This window comes from Rhodnius prolixus, unplaced genomic scaffold (assembly GCF_049639745.1).
Source record: "Rhodnius prolixus isolate KJV_2025 unplaced genomic scaffold, Rpr scaffold_1, whole genome shotgun sequence".
NCBI classification, from domain to species: Eukaryota; Metazoa; Arthropoda; class Insecta; order Hemiptera; family Reduviidae; genus Rhodnius; species Rhodnius prolixus.
Window position 1 is genome coordinate 18,238,487 of NW_027411581.1, and position 19,256 is coordinate 18,257,742.

General features: G+C 34.6%; 1 protein-coding gene across 42 annotated transcripts in view; it reads left to right on the top strand.

The window, feature by feature from the left end:
* The window catches only part of LOC141456481 (uncharacterized), a 132,860-nt gene that overhangs the window by 20,760 nt on the left and 92,844 nt on the right, over positions 1 to 19,256 (top strand). For 33 of the 42 annotated variants that reach the window (XM_074132743.1, XM_074132748.1, XM_074132745.1 and 30 more), the window contains 3 exons: positions 3,130 to 3,304; positions 8,615 to 8,736; positions 17,721 to 17,843. Coding sequence is in view for 35 of the 42 variants with exons in the window: in XM_074132771.1 (XP_073988872.1) it covers positions 3,163 to 3,304; positions 8,615 to 8,637 (165 nt within the window). In the remaining 7 variants the exon portion in view is untranslated. The other 9 variants (XM_074132780.1, XM_074132655.1, XM_074132788.1 and 6 more) reach the window with 8 other exon arrangements.

The following is a 19,256-nucleotide window of genomic DNA, read 5'->3' on the forward strand; positions in this document are numbered from 1 at the left end:
GAAAAAGTGGAGTTCAAGAGTTTACTGCCAACGAGACGCTGACGTAGGGATAAGATTGCCCGGTTCTTTTATTTTTTACGACTTTATAACCTTACATGTGACTTTTTTTTTTTACCTGGATTCATTAAAATTGCCTGTTGCGTCGTTCAAACTTCGATTAGGTTACGCACGTTAATGCAATCAGCATTAACCTTAACAAATAATTCACCTTGCAAGCCATAATTTTAACGTGATTAGGTTGAACACTTGAACCACCCAGTAATAAAATAGTGGTTGGATTAGAAAAGAAAAAGGCAAAAAAGAACGTTTATGTCCTCAGAATTTGCATAAAACACCTGCAAAGATAGCAACAATGTAACCTACACTGATTTTTATTTTTTGTCGAAGCGGGACATGTACAGGTTGCTGTTATCAGTAACTGTATTAGCATGTGACATGAACTTTACTCAGAGTATCAGTTTAGAGAGCGAATAGAGGGAATGAGAGTGTATTTGTGTACATAAAAAAAATTAAAAAAATTATAATATACTCCTGGCAAACAGGAAGCGAAGAGTGGTAGATGTCAGATGTGGCTATGTATGAATCCTTGCTAACAGCAGGCTCGGCTTTGGTAAACAGGTGATGCTGCTCTTCTCTCTCATTACACACGGAGAGCAACAGCAGTCGCAGCAGGCTAAATCAGAGAAGCAACAGTTGGTTGGAGCTCCAGGTGCTACAACATCCTCGCAGCAAAGCATGTGCCCCATTTTTCTATCTCTTTTTGTTTCCTAGCTTACTTTTCAAATCTGCTTCCACCAAAATTTGGGTATTCCTGCAATAGAGAGAGAGGACAAATTTCAATTGTTATGGAACAGTAAGAGTTGAAGTTCAATGAGTTTTTAGAATTTGCCATCTGCTTTTAAGGTCGTGGTGTTAGTTTTATTTTTTGTTATTGTAGTAAAATATTTAAATATTATTACACTTAAAAATTGATTAAATCTAAAACAAAAACTACTCAGGAAGACTAGTTCAAGTGAGGTCATCGGAATACCAAGAATAGTTTAGTGGTCCATGATATTCTTAAGATTTTCTTTAATATTTGTGTCGCTTTTATACCTAACTAGATCTATCACTTCCATGTGAACGTTTTCGGCGTAAATTTAATTTAGGTAAAATTGTGGTTGTTATTTATTTCAAGATTGAAGAAAAATAGTATGAATTTCTTGAAACTATTTCTCAATTTGTGGCCATTATCTTCATTCTTACTGCAATATTTATATTGAGAATTATTGTATCCAGAAAAATTGATTTGCCGGCAATTCTGAGGAAGGTTTGAGGAGGCTTCTTCCTAAAGTACCATTTAACTGTATTGTGCGATATTACCATTAAATTTATATTATATATATAAAATATATACATTAGATATGATGCTAAGTTTCACAGTTTGAAGAAATCGCTTCATCATGAGGGGGAATTTCTTGATTAATTTATCTTTAGCTTTCGCACACTATCTACACAAACAAAGTCTTGTGCTTTTGTTTAAATTCTTTTCATTGAAATTGATTTTCTAACGGGTTGGGGTTCTGGGATGACTTCCCTCAAAAGAGATATTGGCATAACCATTAAAAATGTGGTTAGGTCTGCAGAGCTGGACATTATCGTTAATTACATCCGTCGTAGCACGAATGTTTATTGGACCTGACCTTTCTTTACCCATCATCAGATGTAGATTAAACAGTTTGGAGTCGAAAGAGTCAGCAAGTGTAGTGCGAGACAGAAATACAAGTGAAGTCGAAATTTTTGCAACAAACTAATTGATCTACTTGTGATTATGAATGAAAATCTGACCGATCTGGTATACATTAAATGTGTGCAACAACGAATAAAATATTAGTAACTACATTGAAGTGAACTAACATTTGGCAATCATTTGAAGTTTGAATCATTTGTTTCTCCTATTCTAATTTGTTGCTCTTCAAATATCCAAAGATTCCATTCTCACCCTTAAAAGCTTGAATCTATATTCTTTCCTTCCCTAGAAACAGCGCCTTTGAAAAATCTTTCCACATTAGTCCCACTTCTCTTTGGAACTCTTATTTGTTTACATTTTCATTTCTACAGTTTTAAAACTCGCCTCTGACACCAACTCATCTAGAATAGAATAGATTAAATTAAGGCCTACGCCACCGCGACCCCTATGGATCTATTGTGGCTCCCCGACTTTAGAGCTCACCCTCTAGACCCGTCCGCTTAATCAGACTCTTAAGTCTGGACAGTGGCTCCTGCGAAAAACTCTCAGGCCTTGGTTTTTCCACCCCGAGAAGTAACAACCTTAGCCATACAAACCCTTCAAACTGACACAACACGTGCAGTGCCGTTTCCTCTTCTTCCTGACAGAACCTACAAAGGCTATCATCTGCCAGGCCCATGCGATGCATGTGTTTTCTGAGCCTGCAGTGGCCAGTTAATAGGCCTACAATTATTCTTATAGCCCCACGGCCTTGACGGATTAATTCTGCGGTCAGCCTCGGCGAATAGCCTCTGATGAACTCCTTCGCCTCCTGAGCCACCACTCCTGAGCCCTACTCTGCACCCATAAGTTAGTGGCCGCAGAATTCGAATAACACATTTCGAAACCCCAAAACAGGGCTCCGGGCCAACGAAGTGTCCCGCAGAGCCTTCCCGGGCCAATAAATCTGCCACTTCGTTTCCCTTGTGTCCTGAATGACCAGGTACCCAAACTAGAAAGACCTTATTCTGGTCACTAATTTCCTTCAGGGCACCCACCAACTCATCTAACTCTAGCTTGTCATTTCTAAATCCTCTTGAGTTCTCTTTCGCTTAACATTATATTTAATATTTTATTTCACTGTAATATTTGCTCTACGTACTTACCTTTATTTCTATTTGGATGTAACTATAAAGATAAGTTTTTAATCTCATAACTTTTTCCAGCTATATCTGACTATTATTGTGGTACTTGTGTGTCATTCCTAGGGAACTTTGTCCCACTATAAAGTTACCTTTTTTAATCATTCTGGAGAAAGTCGTGTAAATTGTTATCATCATTTGTTCATTATTTATTTTCTTATTATAATTGCTATTACTAAACAATTTATATTTAAATAGTTACTCTCTTGGTTTTGCTAGGTATGGACTCTATCGTGGGACAGATGTCTTCCCATGGATTCAGGTGGAAAGTTTGAAGGTGCTCAAGGTGTATTCAAGGAAGATGGAGGAGGCAACAGGCAAATAGATAAGCTAAAGGAAATAGCAACTGAAAGAGCATGTGGTGGTTGTACCCGTCAAGCTGAAGCTGCAACAGGTAAATAGAGACCGTCGTTTAACAGCTGGCACAAACTAAGAAATAGCACATGCCCGCCATGTTATCTCAGGATGTAGCAGTGTTTCAATGGATCAAACATCTTGAGCAGAAATGAATGGTTACACTTTTTACATACTGGTGGCGGCATTCTACCATGGTGAATCTTATGCATGTGCACTTTAGGTGTATTGGAAGGTATTAACTTAAACCTTCGCAAATGTGGAATAGTTCTATAGCATGGCACGTGCGCCAGCATTTGCAGCTGCCACATGAAAGATTGACCATGGTCTTAGTTTTCGTGTTAAAAAATATTTTAAAAAATAATCAAAATATAACAAAAAAAAATCTGATACGAAAAATTCACACGATTTCTTTTATAAATTAGAGTGAGGGTTTATTTAATATAGCTACATTAATTGGTTTGATTCCTTGACTATTCATTACAGTAGGAAAGATTTATATACTCTATTACCAAATTATTTTTGCAAATTATTTAATTCTCACCAATATTTAATACGTAGTAAAGCCAGTGAAATGGCAAACAAAGTAGAACATAGCACAATTAAAGTAGAGTAATCGCCCATTTTTTTCAGGCGCGGCTTAACGTCCAATTAGGTATCGTGGTCAGGGGCAGAACATACTTTAACCATTTTTTTTTAATAGCAAATAAAAAGTAGCTACACCCAGGATTCGAACTGGAGATCTTCTTTCAAAGCCACGCTCATAACCTCTAGTCCAACTCCCGCTCCACCCGCTATTTTTACCAAATCATTTGTGTAAATTTTTAGGACCATAGATGAAATTAGAGTGGCCTTTTAGTGGGACGTTTCCTCCCCCTCACAAGACAGCTCAAAATACAGTTTCTGTCCAATTTGTACTACTCAAATTCAAACTCGAAATCTTAACACGTATATATGCGGTGAAAACTCAAAAACATTCTATTTAGAGCTGTAAAAGAAAGTAATTTTGACTGCGGAAATTCCCTAAATTTGTCAATCACATTGTAAGGAACTCTGCTTTATTTTCTGTACCATCGCTATTTATTGTACGTAGTTTTAAGTTCGATCCATATAATCACATTATCTTCTATTTATTAAGTAGCATTTAATAATCATTTTTGGAAAATGCCCTCTTAAGGCAATTCATTAAGTAAGTTGCTCTAAGACAGAATACAAAAGAAATCTCCACAATAGCTGCCACGAATTAGTTTTTTTGGTTATTTTCAAAGTTAATTTAAAATATCTTGAGAATATAATAAGTTCATGAAAACGTTAAATAGTTGAATGACAGATACATCATCAAATCATACAAGCTTCCTGCTTGCATTAAGGAGAAATTTGAATCATTGGATTTACTTAGATTTTCAGTTACATGCACCCTCTGTGTAAATAAACCTCTAAAAGCATTTTTTCTCTCACCCCACTTCACAAAACAAGAATTACTGTTACAAGATATATATTTCTTTTAATCAATACGAGAGAGGTTTTGATGCAAACTGTTGCATTTGAAAACAGCACATCACATGTATTTCTTTCAAACCTTTAGAATAGATTATTAAATAACTGATTTATTCATACTATTAGCAATGCAGAACTATCCATTAGCTGATTGCACTGCATATGTTAAAGTTATGACAGGAACATAAACCTGTTTCATATAAAATTTTAGAAAAAGAAGAACCCTATATACACACAACTGACAGGATGTACCGACTGGATATCATGGAATAGATTTAGAGGGTGACAATTGTTATGGTGAATAAGGTAGTAAAAAGAAATTTATTTAATATCCAAAGGGATGATTATTTGTATAGACGAACAGAGGGCTGAGAAGAAGAGTGCAACAGGTAAGGGTAGAAACGGAAGAGGAAAAACGGAAACAGATGTTTCTATATCATGTCCCAACCTGAAGAGCACGTGCCAACCCCCTGAATATGTTAATATCCAGCACAAATGCATACAGGGCGCTGAATTATGCACAACGCATACACAAATTACTGAATAATTAAAGTTAATTATCCTATAATTTAACACCCAAAAAGAGAAATTACGCTAATATAAGAAAAGTTATTCCATAGTCGAAATTTACTACTTGACGAAAATAACGAGAGAACTTTGCCCTGACTATGCAGTTAACGGAGTTAGTAGTGAGAGATAAGTTCCTTGAGTAAGTTTACAAACAGCTGACTTTTATAGGGGCATAAACATTTTTAGTTGAGTACAAGTGAATTTCATTTCTCTTTTCATTGTCATAGATTATAGTATAAGAATAGAGGTATTTAGTATGGAATTGTTTTCTAGTTTTCTTATCTTAAATCATATTAAAATAGACAAACACTTAACAGCCACAACCTCAGACCAAGAGAAGGATATCAACCAGAAGTGGAAAGATATCAAAGAGGCGATCATTAAAGCAGCGGAAATCGCCGCTGGGAAAAAAGGACAATCAAAGAGGAGTGAATGGTTTGATGAAGAATGTAAAATGAAAGTGGAAGAAAGGAATAGAGCAAGAATGAAGGTGATAAATAGAACTACCAGAGCAAACGTGGAAGAATACAAGGAAAAGAGGCGAGTGGTAAGCAGAATATGTAGGAAAAAGAAGAGGGAATTCGAGCAGACGAAGTTACTGAGAATGGAGGATGATGGAGTAAATAACAGAATTAAAGAATTCTATACTGCTGTTAAGATGGAGAAAAAAGGTTTTCAGCCGAGTATTCAGTTCTGCAGAGGAAAGGATGGTAACTTGATTGGAGGGGAGACGGATGTTAGGAATAAATGGGCGGAGTATTTTGAAGAGCTCCTAAATATGCAAGATGAGGAGGAAAATGAGATGCCCGAGGAGGGAAATACACAAAGGGAGCCCGATCCACCTGATGAAGAGGATTATGTAGAATATCCAGAAAGAGAGGAAGTCGATGAAATTATAATGGAGCTAAAAAATAATAAGGCACCGGGAATTGATGGTTTAGTCTCTGAAATGATAAAACTAGGAAGTAATCTACTCTGGGAAAGAATTTACAAGTTAATAGTAGATGTTTGGGTGAAGGAAAGGATGCCAGAGGAATGGTCTGTAGCAGTTATATGTCCGATTTTCAAAAAGGGAGAGAGGACACTGTGCGAAAACTACAGAGGAATAGCCATGTTGTCCATTGTGTTGATTATGGCGAAATTAGTGGCAAAGAGACTGACACAGTATTCCGAAAAGATATTGGGTGACTACCAGGCTGGCTTCCGTAGGAATAGATCGACTATCGATCACATCTTTTCAATGAGGATGATACACGAGAAGTGTTATGAATATAACATCGATTTACACCACTTGTTTATAGATTTTAAGCAAGCATACGATAGTCTGTTTCGGAGCAAGATTTTTGAAATTCTACAGGAGTTTGGTATCCCTATGAAACTGAGCAATCTGGTGTAGATGTGTTTGAATAACTCATCAGCAAAAGTGAAAGTACAAGGCGGCTGCTCAAGACTGTTTAACATTAATAGAGGACTGCGACAAGGTGATGTTCTGTCAACCATATTGTTTAACCTTAGTTTAGAAAAGGTCATCAGAAGTATTAAGGTAAACCCGAATGGTACGATCTTTGAACGATCCATTCAGTATTTGGCGTATGCGGATGACGTCATATTAGTTGGAAGGACTTTTAGAGCTTTGGAGGAGAGCTATGAGCAGTTAGAAAAAGAGGCAAAGTCCGTTGGCTTACGAGTAAACTGTGACAAAACCAAGTACATGTTAGCTTCAAGGTTTGACAGCAGAATATGTCGGTTAAGTTATGTGAACATCAACGGAAATAAGTTTGAAAATGTTAAAACATTTAAATATTTGGGAGCCATATTCACAAAGCAGCGGGATGTGATAAGTGAAATTCAAGAGAGGTTGGCTGCAGGTAGCAGATGCTTCTTCGCATTGAGCCGGATAATGAAATCAAAGTCCATTTCACGTAAGAACAAACTCCATATCTATAAAGTTATTATCCGGCCGGTTGTAATTTATGGATCAGAGACATGGCTGCTGAACCGGAGCGATAGTAACATGCTAAGGGTTTGGGAGAGGAAGATTTTAAGGAAAATATTTGGCCCTAACCTGAAGGACGGAGTTTGGAGCATTAGGAAAAACAGGGAGCTCAGTGAGCTTTACGCGTCGCCAGACATAGTAGCTGAAATTAAAGGGAAAAGACTTGACTGGCTGGGGCATGTAGAGCGCATGGATAGGGATAGTATTACAAGTAAGTTGTACAGAAATAAACCTGAAGGAAGAAGAAAGGTCGGCAGACCGAGGAGAAGGTGGATTGAGGAAGTGGAAGAAGATATTGCTAAGCTGGGCATAGCACGATGGAGGTATAAGGCAAAAGAGAGAGAAGACTGGAGGAAAATTACTAAGGAAGCCAGGGCCCTACAAGGGCTGTAGAGCTATAAAAAAAAAAAAAAAAAAAAAAAAAAAAAAAAAAAAAAATCATATTAAAAACAAAGATTTGAAGTTCAGAAACTTCATTATTTAACTTGTATTTTAATCAGAATTTAGGTATAGCTCATATTCAGTTGAATTTCTCTACCTCGAAAGTATTGTCGCATTCTTGAAAATGGGTATATTTACCGGAGATGTTTGTTTTGATGATTCTTGAGGATAATCCAGGATGCGCTCTGAATCTTTTAGACTGACGGGTCCACAATGTTCTTGCATAAAGGATTGACCAGAATGTCAACACCTAGAAATCCGACTAGCCAGTAGCTATTCTATGTCCTCGTTTTTTGAAATCCCTATATATTTACCAGCACCTTGAACAAGAAGCTAGCAGCTCTTTCATTTTTCTAGAATGACAGTTCTCCAAACGTTGACCACAAGTCCTTTGCATAATAAAACAACCTCAATTCACTCTAAAAACAGTTATACTTTACCAACAGAGAGAAAAGCCTCTCAAAAAAGATTTCCAGAAAAGAAAAAGAATCGAGAGTAATTTTATTTGATTTACCAACTCTTAAGGGTATGTCAGACTTCGCTTATCTACTGTAATTCTCAGATGCATGAATAAGTTAAGAATTGTTTTGACGGTAACTGTAAGTAGAAAGCAAGTTGCATAAAATCTGCTCTAAATATTTCTCGAAATATCAGATTCACTATTTCAGTTGCAAAAATATTTTTTTTATTTTTGCATATCAATATTTGTTAATGACTTTTGAACAACTTGAATTGTTTCCCTTCTTGCTTTTTGAAAATTGCAAGAATACTTATTAAATTCTTATAGATGTTCAAATTTCTATCATTTTTTAGTTTTTAACAGTTGTTTTCTTCTTCTTTTTTCAGAGGCTAAAAATAATGTGGAATAAAAACATTTTTCTTCTACTAACTTCTAGCCCTTATAATGAGATGGACAAGATCTGCTGCTGCCCTTATGTTAATTTTTTTTTTAGGAACGCGGGTAAAAGGTAAGAAAAAGCCTTTCTTCCTTTTTTTATGTCTTTACACCTGGTTTCCGGTTCCGTGTTGATTATAATAGTAAAAATAACAATAAAAAAGTATGTATAATTCGTTTAGGGATGTGCAGTTGTTGCAGGAATATTTAGTTTACACTTGTGTAATTCGATCTAAAATTAGAGCGAATAAAATAGTATCTGAGTGGGGGAATAACGTTGATTATTTTAGTTTAATAATTACTTTCGTCAATACATAGATGTATAAGTTGGTAGTCCGGCATTGATGATTAGATTTGATTAGAACGCGGGACAGGTTCCCAAAAAGTCAAAGAGGCTTATTATATCTTCTTTTCAGAACGTCTGTTATGAAATGATTCCTTTTTATAAAGTCCATTGAATTACCCTCAAGTCGTTCTTCCCCACTACTTGATCTCCAAATGGTCGCAAGTTGCCAAAAATCTCGCAACTTAGCCATAATGGCATTGATATTAAGTCTAGCATTGGTTTTTTACTAGAAACAACATTTAAGTGGGTTCTAAGGGAAGGAATCAAATGTGTTGTCAAATTTTCGCAATGGAAGACGTGCGACTAAGAGTAAAATTAAGGTTTTTTCTTTGAATTTTTTATAATTTTCTTGAAAGAGGTGCAAAGGGAACTCGAATTACGATATAACCCTATGGTTTCAAATTTTTTCACACATCATTGATTTTATTGAGTTCTCGATAAACTTTGACGTCATGCCTTCAATAGAATGCAGTAAACATGTATTGTATTGAAGCCAAATGTATTTAATTACTAATTCTACGCTTCAAATAAATTTTTATTTTTATTGTTCTTAAGAGTGGAGTTCTAAGGGAGGAATGAACTCCTCTAAAGAGTCGTTTGTTGTAGTATATCTTACATGATGCATAATGTAAAGTTTTGTTTACACCAAATTTTTTTTTATTTAATTATTTATTGCCCGAGAAACATCTAAAAAATTAGATATATACCTTCAATGAAATTGAAGTTAGTAATTTGATTCTTCTTTATGATTAGGTTCTTATTTTATTTACTTTAAATTCATTCTCCAAACCTAAACTAAAAAAGGCAACATATGGTATCCTGTACAATTAAATACCTATTGATTGTCGTCGCATGCCACATTGTCATCTCAGGTGATGCAGGCCATGTGTCTCTTTTGTTTATCTAATTAAATTTTTCTACTACTCAAGAAATTAAAAATTCATTAACTAACTTTACTAAAAAGTAATTATAACTTATCTGCAGTTTTATAATTAAATAAATTACAAATCTAGCTCAAAATGTCTCTTTTAACCGTCTTGTCTAGAAAATGCATTTTCATTATGGGTTCGAATAATTAATGTTAAGGGACATAACGTTTCATTCTTTTTTATTCCCAATAAACTGGCGTTATAATTGAAATTTTTTTAGAAAAAAATTTGGAAATCACTGAAATACTCCTGGCAATTTGGTCTAATAGATTGAGAGATTACATGGAAAGTAAAGCGACTATGAATTTACTTGAAATCGAAAATATAATAGTTATTTAATAGAATCTTTATCTTTCAACAATCTTAATGAGGAAAATATTTACACTGAATTAATCTCAAACTAGTCTAATGGAATCATATTTAGATTCTGCGAGCGTTGATCAAAAAGCCTATACCTCCCCGACCTCAGAGAGCCAAACCTAGTTAAAAATACCTCTCTCCTCCTTTCTGTTTAGTAGAATCTGGTGAAGGGCTCCTCGGTGAAGAATGAAAGCTTGGATTTTTCTGCTTTGAAGAGCCGAATCCTGAGAAGTTCAACCTCTTCATTCTGACAAGATACGCAGCGCTTTCTTTTCTTCCTAACAGAACCTATACAAGATATCCTCTACCAGGATCATACCTTATGGATTCATTTTCACGGAGGCCACCTCCACATGTTTACAACCAGGAAATTTAATAATTTATTTAGATCTGGTCTCTATTAGAATTTTTACTTTGTAATACAATGTGTCGTTCATCATTGCAGCTTTCCCTTGTAAAATAATCGTGCTAACCATACTACTGTTAGATATTTGGATTAGGTGCTACTATCGGACCTGCTTAAGATCGTCTAACTGACCTGCCATTTTAAATCAAAATTGTATTTTTAGGACAAATTCTACATTTCAAAAAAATGTAATTGCGTCTATTTGCATTAAGAGAAAGTCGCGTGCGTGTTGACCACCTTGTTTTTAGCCATCGAAGTCTTAATAACTTATTTCCCAGCTTGCTCTTAACTGACTTAACATTGTACTGCAACTGTGATAGGTAAAGCCAACAAACTAGTAACATGGTCGTAAATATACAAGTAAAGTAAAGTAAAGTAAAGTAATCGCCTATTTTTTCAGGCGGGGCTTAACGTCCAACTACCAATTAGGTGTCGTGGACGGAGGCGACTAGCAAACATACTTTACTGTAAATTTCTTTTTATTAACCATTAAATAAAATCCAAGGCCTAAAGACCGGGAATCGAACCCAGTACCACAATACATATTAGCTTCGCAGGTCTCGCCTCTAACCGCTCGGCTACCGTGGCGCCTTATACAAGTATTATATCCATGCCATTAAATACAAAAATTTAACAAAGATGATTCCAATACAGGTAATATATATAGGTGAATAAGTGAGCTGACTAGTAAGTAAACATTGGTATTGTACCAACGGTGTGAGGGAAGCGGACCGTTTATCATTTTTATGTCAGTATTATATTCAGTATGGCGAAGAGGGATTCAGACAGTGACATCTGGGGTAGCTAACAATAGCACCATCTAATTCTTCCTTCTATTGTGCTCGCAGAAGAATTGTGAAAAAAATAAAATGCGTATTGAAACTATTGCTTCATCCAGACCCTTCTCAAGTTTCTATACATTTTTGGTTGCTAATATTCAACCATATTTAATTATATAAATTAATTCACACATCAGACATTTCTGTGCAGTAATTGCAATCTTTAGTAATTTTATTAAGTGTAAAGATAAATGTTGGAAGAATGCAAAATAGAACATAAAAAGAAAGATGAATGTGTAGGCTCATGAAAGAATTGTGGTCAATCGTCTCTAAATATCCTCAGATATAAAAACCAAAATCAGATATTAGCGAAGAACAACCACAGTGCACTCACCATATAGAAATACTTATCTATAATACTATAAATACTACTAAGAAATAATATCTATAATAATAAACTAATACCTTTACTTAACGTTGCAAATAAAGTTTTCTCAAATTTTAAAGCAAGTACTAAGAAATGAACATCACGGATGAGAAGCAAGAAGGATAATGTCTTTACCTTAAATCAGTTCTATGAAAAGATTAGATTAGTATGTAGATTTGCAGCTATTTGTTTTTCTTACAGTAGCCTTTGCTGTCAACTTGGTATTAATGGGACAGGCGGATAAAATCCAGACGTGAACATAGGAGCAAAATAAGAACATGGTTATTGGCACTGGCAAAACAAGTGAACCGCATTTAATTTATTGAAAGAGTCTATTGAAATTGACAAGATCAGCCTCCATAAAATGTTAATAGAAGTCAGGATGTCGGAATTGCAACTTTAAAAATAGGGATTATTGTCACTCTTTCGCTTGATTGGTTTAGCCTAAATCTTGGAAATTGAAAGACAAAAGGGAAATAACTAGATTTCGAAGACTTTTCGTTTTTGATATATTTTGCCCACTTGCATCTATCATACACCCTATCCATATGCAATATTATATGGATAGTTTTATAATTATGTGCCTTAACCAAATTTTTACTCTTTTTAACATATTCTTAGTCAGAGTAGAAAAAATAACTATAAATACAAGCAGGGGGGAACAAGTTTTTTTTCTATCAACGTATACAATATTAGATCAACAGTTTCATGTAGAGTTGTCGTTAGTTTAAATGTTGTGAGTGAATTATAAGGTGCACACAGTAAATGCTGGGGTGACTTCTCCCTTATTATCAGCTATAAAACTGTCAGTAGCTATTTAGTCAATAGATTGTTACTGATTTATTCTTCCATAGCTGTGAAGGTCATTAATGACGGTTTAACCGCAACCCCAAATAAGGTTGACTGTAGAGTATAACTCCATATTGTGTATAACTAACATAATAATAAAATCACACATTCGATATCACAAAAATATTACTGTGACTAAGTTTCGATGGAATTGTAATCATAATTAATATTTTTAGAAACACTTAAGGTGTATGAGAGCAAGTCACATCATCAGCCAAAATGGTTGTGCGGTACAATAATAAATATATATTTATTATTAAAAAGCGTAAATCGGATGGAAAAGCTATTTTTGCTAAGCGTTTTTTATATAGTTAATATCGGTCTGCAATACTTGTATTTAAGGACAATTGACTCCATTCTACGACTTGGGGTTAACCAATTTTGATGTTTTTAAAATTATTCCACAATTTTTTTTACTTTAACGATCTAAGCCATTTTGTAGCCAAAGCTCGATTATTTTGGTAATTTTATTTTTTAGTTCACAGATGTTAGGAAAATTGCTATGGATCAAGCATGCCTAAGGTTTTGCTGTTTTGAATTTTCTCAGAAATAAGGACCGCTGCGCTGTAGTTCTTTAAAGTGGAATCATTATGAAGGACAATATACTTTGTGCAACATAATGGCAATAGACATGTTTATCTGGGTTGGATAATGAAGAATTGCTACAACATAGAAAATAAACATATGTACTGAAGTGATTGGAGGTCTGCACCTTAGTTTGAATGTATGTATTTATATCAGTCAATAGCCCCACTTAGTCAACTTCCGCTACTTCCAAGATAAAGTACTTCCTTGCATTCCGCCTTACTGTGTTAGTTAGCTTTGAATTTGCTTTAGGTAAAAAAAAAGCGCAGTATCCTCAGCTGAAGCATAAACTATCTTATCTTAGTCAAAAGGTTGTTACTAAATGAATTTATAAATGAAGCGTTTAACTCATTTGTAGAGGATAAAATGCTCACATAAAAGGTAATTCTTCTGCTGAAAGTTAACTTACATACAAGTAAATATAGAAATTTTTATTACGCTAAAATAATTGAGCGTTCGTTTTGGGAAGGCACATGTTACTTCTGACTTAAAAACGGGAAAGTTTTAATTTGGTTTTAATAGGACAAAAACTTTAGTAAATAAACCGTGAACGACTATTATTGAATGGAGTGTAGAGTATGTCGCCTCCATGTGGTGCACTCTGGGTTACGCGAAGTGACTTACGTGGGCGGACAAGGCTCATCGCCAAAGTGAAGGCAGCTTGCCTAGGGAAAGGAAACCCCAAAATCAAATCCCCTGGTCCTCCAGGTTGCGCGTTAGGCGTGGGGCTGACACTTCTGCTCCATAAAAAATCAGTGAAGCATAGGCGTTAGTCCGTGGAGAAGGAAAGCTACGAACACGAAATGGTTTGGCTCAGTCTGCTAAAGGAGGCGAAGGCCCTACAAGGGCAGTAGCGCCAAAGGAAGAAGAAGACAATTATTGAATAGCCACCAAAGACGATTTCACTTGATTATATGGGATATAATTCTTGACTTATAATAAATAAAAAAATAAAATAAATTCCTTTTATTAACCATTGAATAAAATCCAAGGACTAGACCGGGAATCGAATCCAGTGCCACAATATATGTTAGCTTTGCAGGCCTCACCTCTAATCGCTCGGCTACCATGGCGCCTTAAAATATTCTAATAAAGCTTCTATTCCAAGACTTGTAGAAATGATTTAGAACTGAAATTGTACCAAACTAGAAGTTAATCCACATAAATTCCGGATTGTACATGTGATGGACAACCTGACCTGACCAGATGACCAAAAATCGGACATCTGGTCACGCTATAGACGGTTATTAAACAAATATATCTAATTAAGGAGCATTATAATAATCTAAAACAACTGAATTCTCAATGCTTGGAACAAAATATGTGTACTTAAAAGTATGTATTAAAACAATGATAATAATTGTAATGAAAGAAATTTCTTAGCTGTAAACATAGAACTTTAATTGGTATAACCAATATTACCAGTAATTATATAGTTGGCAGTAAGTAAGTATATGCCAGCCAGCATGTACAATCTGAACACTAATGTGTACAGTCGCACAACACACTATGTAGAACTTCTCTTTGGAGCTGTTCTTCACATACGACTTACACAATGGGCACTATTAAATACACCCAATTAATTTTAATTACCTATGAAGCACTGTTAGAAGAAAAGCCAACCTCATAGACAGTTTGCCTTTTTCCCTTCCACTCCTCAATGCCAGGACTGACATTAATTGCATATAAATTCACCTTGCTTCACAGTGTCTTTTTTTTTGAATCAATGAAAATATCTTTCTGTTTTAGAAGTCCTTAAAGTTTATATGCGCTTGTGAATCCTAAAAATAATTCCCTCATTCTATGCAGTAACTATGTGACAATCTTTGTTGGTTAAATTTAATTAATAATTAGTATATGTTATTTAAATTACACTTATTTAAACGTAGTTACTTCACAGACGGCATTCCAGCAAGATCTATTAAACCTTACTTTCTCTTACTCCTCTCAAGGAGAAGTACAGTGACCTTAAAAGATTTACTAAATTAAATCTGTTTTTATTGGAAAAGCTGGTTTTGAAATTCTCTAAAGACGAAGGAAATGTTTATTTGAACACTACATAATGGAACTCGCAAATGTTCAGTCTTATCTTACTGTTCCATGACTATGTGTTGGCCGAAACAGTCAAGCGAAAGTGGTTTGCGGAATTCCCTGAATTCATTTTTTTCAATTACACGAATCTGGCTATATTTTTGTCACTGTAAAAAGTAACTGTAATACTGTGTATTACTTTAATTTGAAAAATCCATGCAAGTTGCTTTACAGAATGAGTTTATTTGAACATTTTGCAGCAATTTTCTTTCAGCTCAGACTGTAAATAATTTTATTTGCAACATTTATGCAACAAAATAAATTATAAAGGTGCCCTAGGAGAACCATTTTGAAAATTACATGCAAAAATAGAAACTAGTATTTCTAGAATTAAGTGATGAGCTAACGCTGGTTGTTGGAAGCAGCAGCGTCTTTAGAGAATGTTCGGTTCATATATAAGCAGTGCCAAGTGACTACAAAAACTTAATACCTCATTATACTATTGGACTAACCCTTGCAACCAACTCTAAACTCAAAAGTACTGATTAATTATCCTCTGTTAAAACCAAATTGAACTTGAATAATGTGATTTATCCAAGCGTTCCGACATTCATTGACTGCAAATTCTTCAATTCAAATTACTCTTTTGTTGTAATCAATGCCTCTTTTTAAGTATTAACTGCGTACCACCTATTCCGATCTCCAGGTTCTATGAATCAATGTTCTATTCTGAATGTGTTATCTCGAATTCCGGTCATGTATGACAACCACTTAATCCACTAACCTTCATCAGCAACCGAGAAGAAAATCCCCCTCGATTACAGAGGCGACATTAGCTGTGCAATAACTTGGAAATGTGTAGCGATCGGTGAAATAGTGCGATGTGGAAACTTTGGCTCTCTAGAAATCATTATTTGCCAGTTGATTTGCTAAAATTTCAGGACACCTGCACGTGCCGCGCGAACACTAGAAAGTGAAAGTAAAAAGCACAAAAAACAAATAGAACAATCAAGATATTACAAAAAATTCTCCAATCTCATTCCAGTTGATGTACTTTCAAAATACAGGTGTAAAAGATTGTTTCTTCTGACTTTATATTATGAAAAAAAAATTCTCATAATTTTTCTCTGAAATGAGCGAGGCTTTTTAAATTACATAAAATAAAACTTAAATATTAAGGTAATACCTATCTTTAGCTGGAAAAACAAAAATTCTCTTTACCAAATATTTCAGTTCAGAAGCTAGTTGTTTCGATGTGGATTTTTTCGCATTTTTTTTTCTTTTTGTTTCTCTCGAAAAAGGACTTTTATCTTCATACAACTGGTGTACTTCTCCTTGTTCTTCAACCAAAAAATATTGTAAAAAAACTTATTTAAATTTAAATTAATCTTTAATTATTATGGTCTCATCCCATCTTTGAAATAAAAGTAAAAAAAAAAAAAAAAATTAGTTTCTTTAAAGAATGAATATAATTTTGTTACGAAATACTGTTTTATATAATTAATGTTTTACTACGTAAATAATTTATAAATCTATCAATATTTAGAGATCTATCATCGTGAAAATTAGTTCTTACTAAATTATTTTATTTGTGTGAATAACGGATATCTAAGCTTTCATTGAAAACAAAAATTTAAAGGATACTTTAATTAGTCACCGTCTTTGTTCGCGCAACAAACAAATTAGTAAAATTAGTAAAAAATCTCATAATCTCTCTTTAATGATGGGCTTAATGAGAAATATAAACGTCATTTATTGTTGGAAACAGTTTTTATTTAGTTGTCAACCATTTTTCTGTCAAGAAATAAAAAAAAAATGCTCATATTTCTCGTACAGATAAACCTTTTACATTAAATACCTTGATTCGTTACAGTGAAGCATCCCACAAAATGTTAATTACCTGTTTCTTATAACGTGATTCCGATTAGTCCGATATTCGAAGAAGTTCGATAGGAGACGTTTTAGTGATATGAAATTAAATTTTCCCGCTACAGCCTGCCTAAATGAAATAACCATTCTTCGCCTCTGGATATAAATTTATCTAAACTAAAATAATTTAAAGAGATTGTTGTTTAAAGAGATTGTTTTTGAAAATTACTATTATAATTAAAAATACTGCGCAACAGTGACCGGCTGAGTGATTCCTAAATTGTAGCTTTTAAATCCGACCACCAACAGGCTAAAAAAAAAGTGGTCACGTTTGAAGCTTGATTTTATTGCACTCAGCAAATAAGAATCCTTTTCAATAGGAGATGCCGAGTGAAATTGCTAGTGTAGTACTGTCAGTTTTAAAGACATTTATCTTTATGTGAAATGCCGGGCATAAAAGGTATATTATTTTTCAGGTTTCGAGGGCAGAAGAGAATAACTTCTTCCAGAAATTTGTAAACGTCCTTCTAAAATGCAGATTGATGTACGAATTGAGAGATAGAAAGGCAACGTAGCCACTAATACTGAAATGTAAATATGTAGGTAAATAATACTTTATTTTTAAGCCATATTTTTTAGTATATTTCTTCTGCTATGCAATGAATAGTGCTGCATTTATCTCACAACACACTAAAAACTATCCTAATGAACAATAGACTATTAGATTCTGGTAGTTATTATACATATTACTTCGATGAATTTTCAATTTTGTGTTCTTGTTAGACTGTTACAAAAACAAAAAGGCAGACAAGCCTTTCTTAAGAGGTTTTCCAATTGCCTCGCTAACGGCAGCATTGTGGAATTGGATTCTGTGCCTGTATTTTCCAGCTAAAAGTAATATTTCCCAATTAGTTTTGTACAAAATTTTGTAATTTTAGGTGTGTGGTATTTTAGATTATTTGATGGAAGCACTGACAAGTGCATAGCTCCTCAACCAGTATATGTCATAGCCCTTCTTCGGCATGATTTTCATTCCATGTCTTTTTTCTAGTTTAGAGACTGCCCCTCTGGGGTTTCCATTGAGAAGAAGCTGGATTTAAGAGCATTCATCTAGTTTATTTTAATATTTTACTTGATTGCCGTTTCCCGTCGCTTTTCTTAGAACTTCCCTAAAGGACCTAAGTGGAAGGTTTCATTACCTAGAAATGCTATAAGATAAGTGGTCTCACGATAGATCTATTTTGGTTATACAGTAGAGGTTACGCTCGATAATGTATAAAAGAAATAAAAAAACCGTTGATGAAGGGAATTCTGAAGTTTGGGTGCAACTCTCACCTTTAAGTAAAACAAAGTTAATTCTGTGAGAAGGAAGATTGACTGCATTTCACAATTTTTTGCACAATAAAAAAGAAAAAGAATTATAGTGGCCAAAAATCGTTTTAAAGTGCATTATCTGTATTAACCAGAAGCTTTGTGTTATGCCGGCGGAATGAAATGTAGTATTCTGGTGGAAAAGGTTGCGGAACACTGTACTAGAGGTTAACCGAATTCAACCTTAGTACAATTTCGCAGCAATCGAATGTCTCAGGCTTTCGTTTTCCCTCTGCTAATAAAAAAATTGAAGAGTAAAAATGATTCCTAAAAAGTGCACTGTCAGCTGAAGAGTCGTACATTTCTAAAGACTATCCTCTACTTATTTACCCAAGGGTTATGTTACACTGTGATTGCACAAAACAGTTTTCTGTAACTTTTCAGATGTCAGAATCACTTGGCGAGGGATGAGTTCAGTTTCCAAGGGTCGAGTATCTTGTTCACATCCCAGAGAAAAAAGGGGGATCAAAGGGAGTGTTAAGTCTTTTATTGAAAAATAAAATCCACTGGGACGGGATTTATAACGATCCCTCGCTTCATAAAGTGAGGATTTAGTTAAGCGGATTTACTAAGGATGAAGGGTGAGTCTCAGTAGCTACTGTAGGGATGCTTATCTCCCTTCTGCAAGCTCATTATAATAC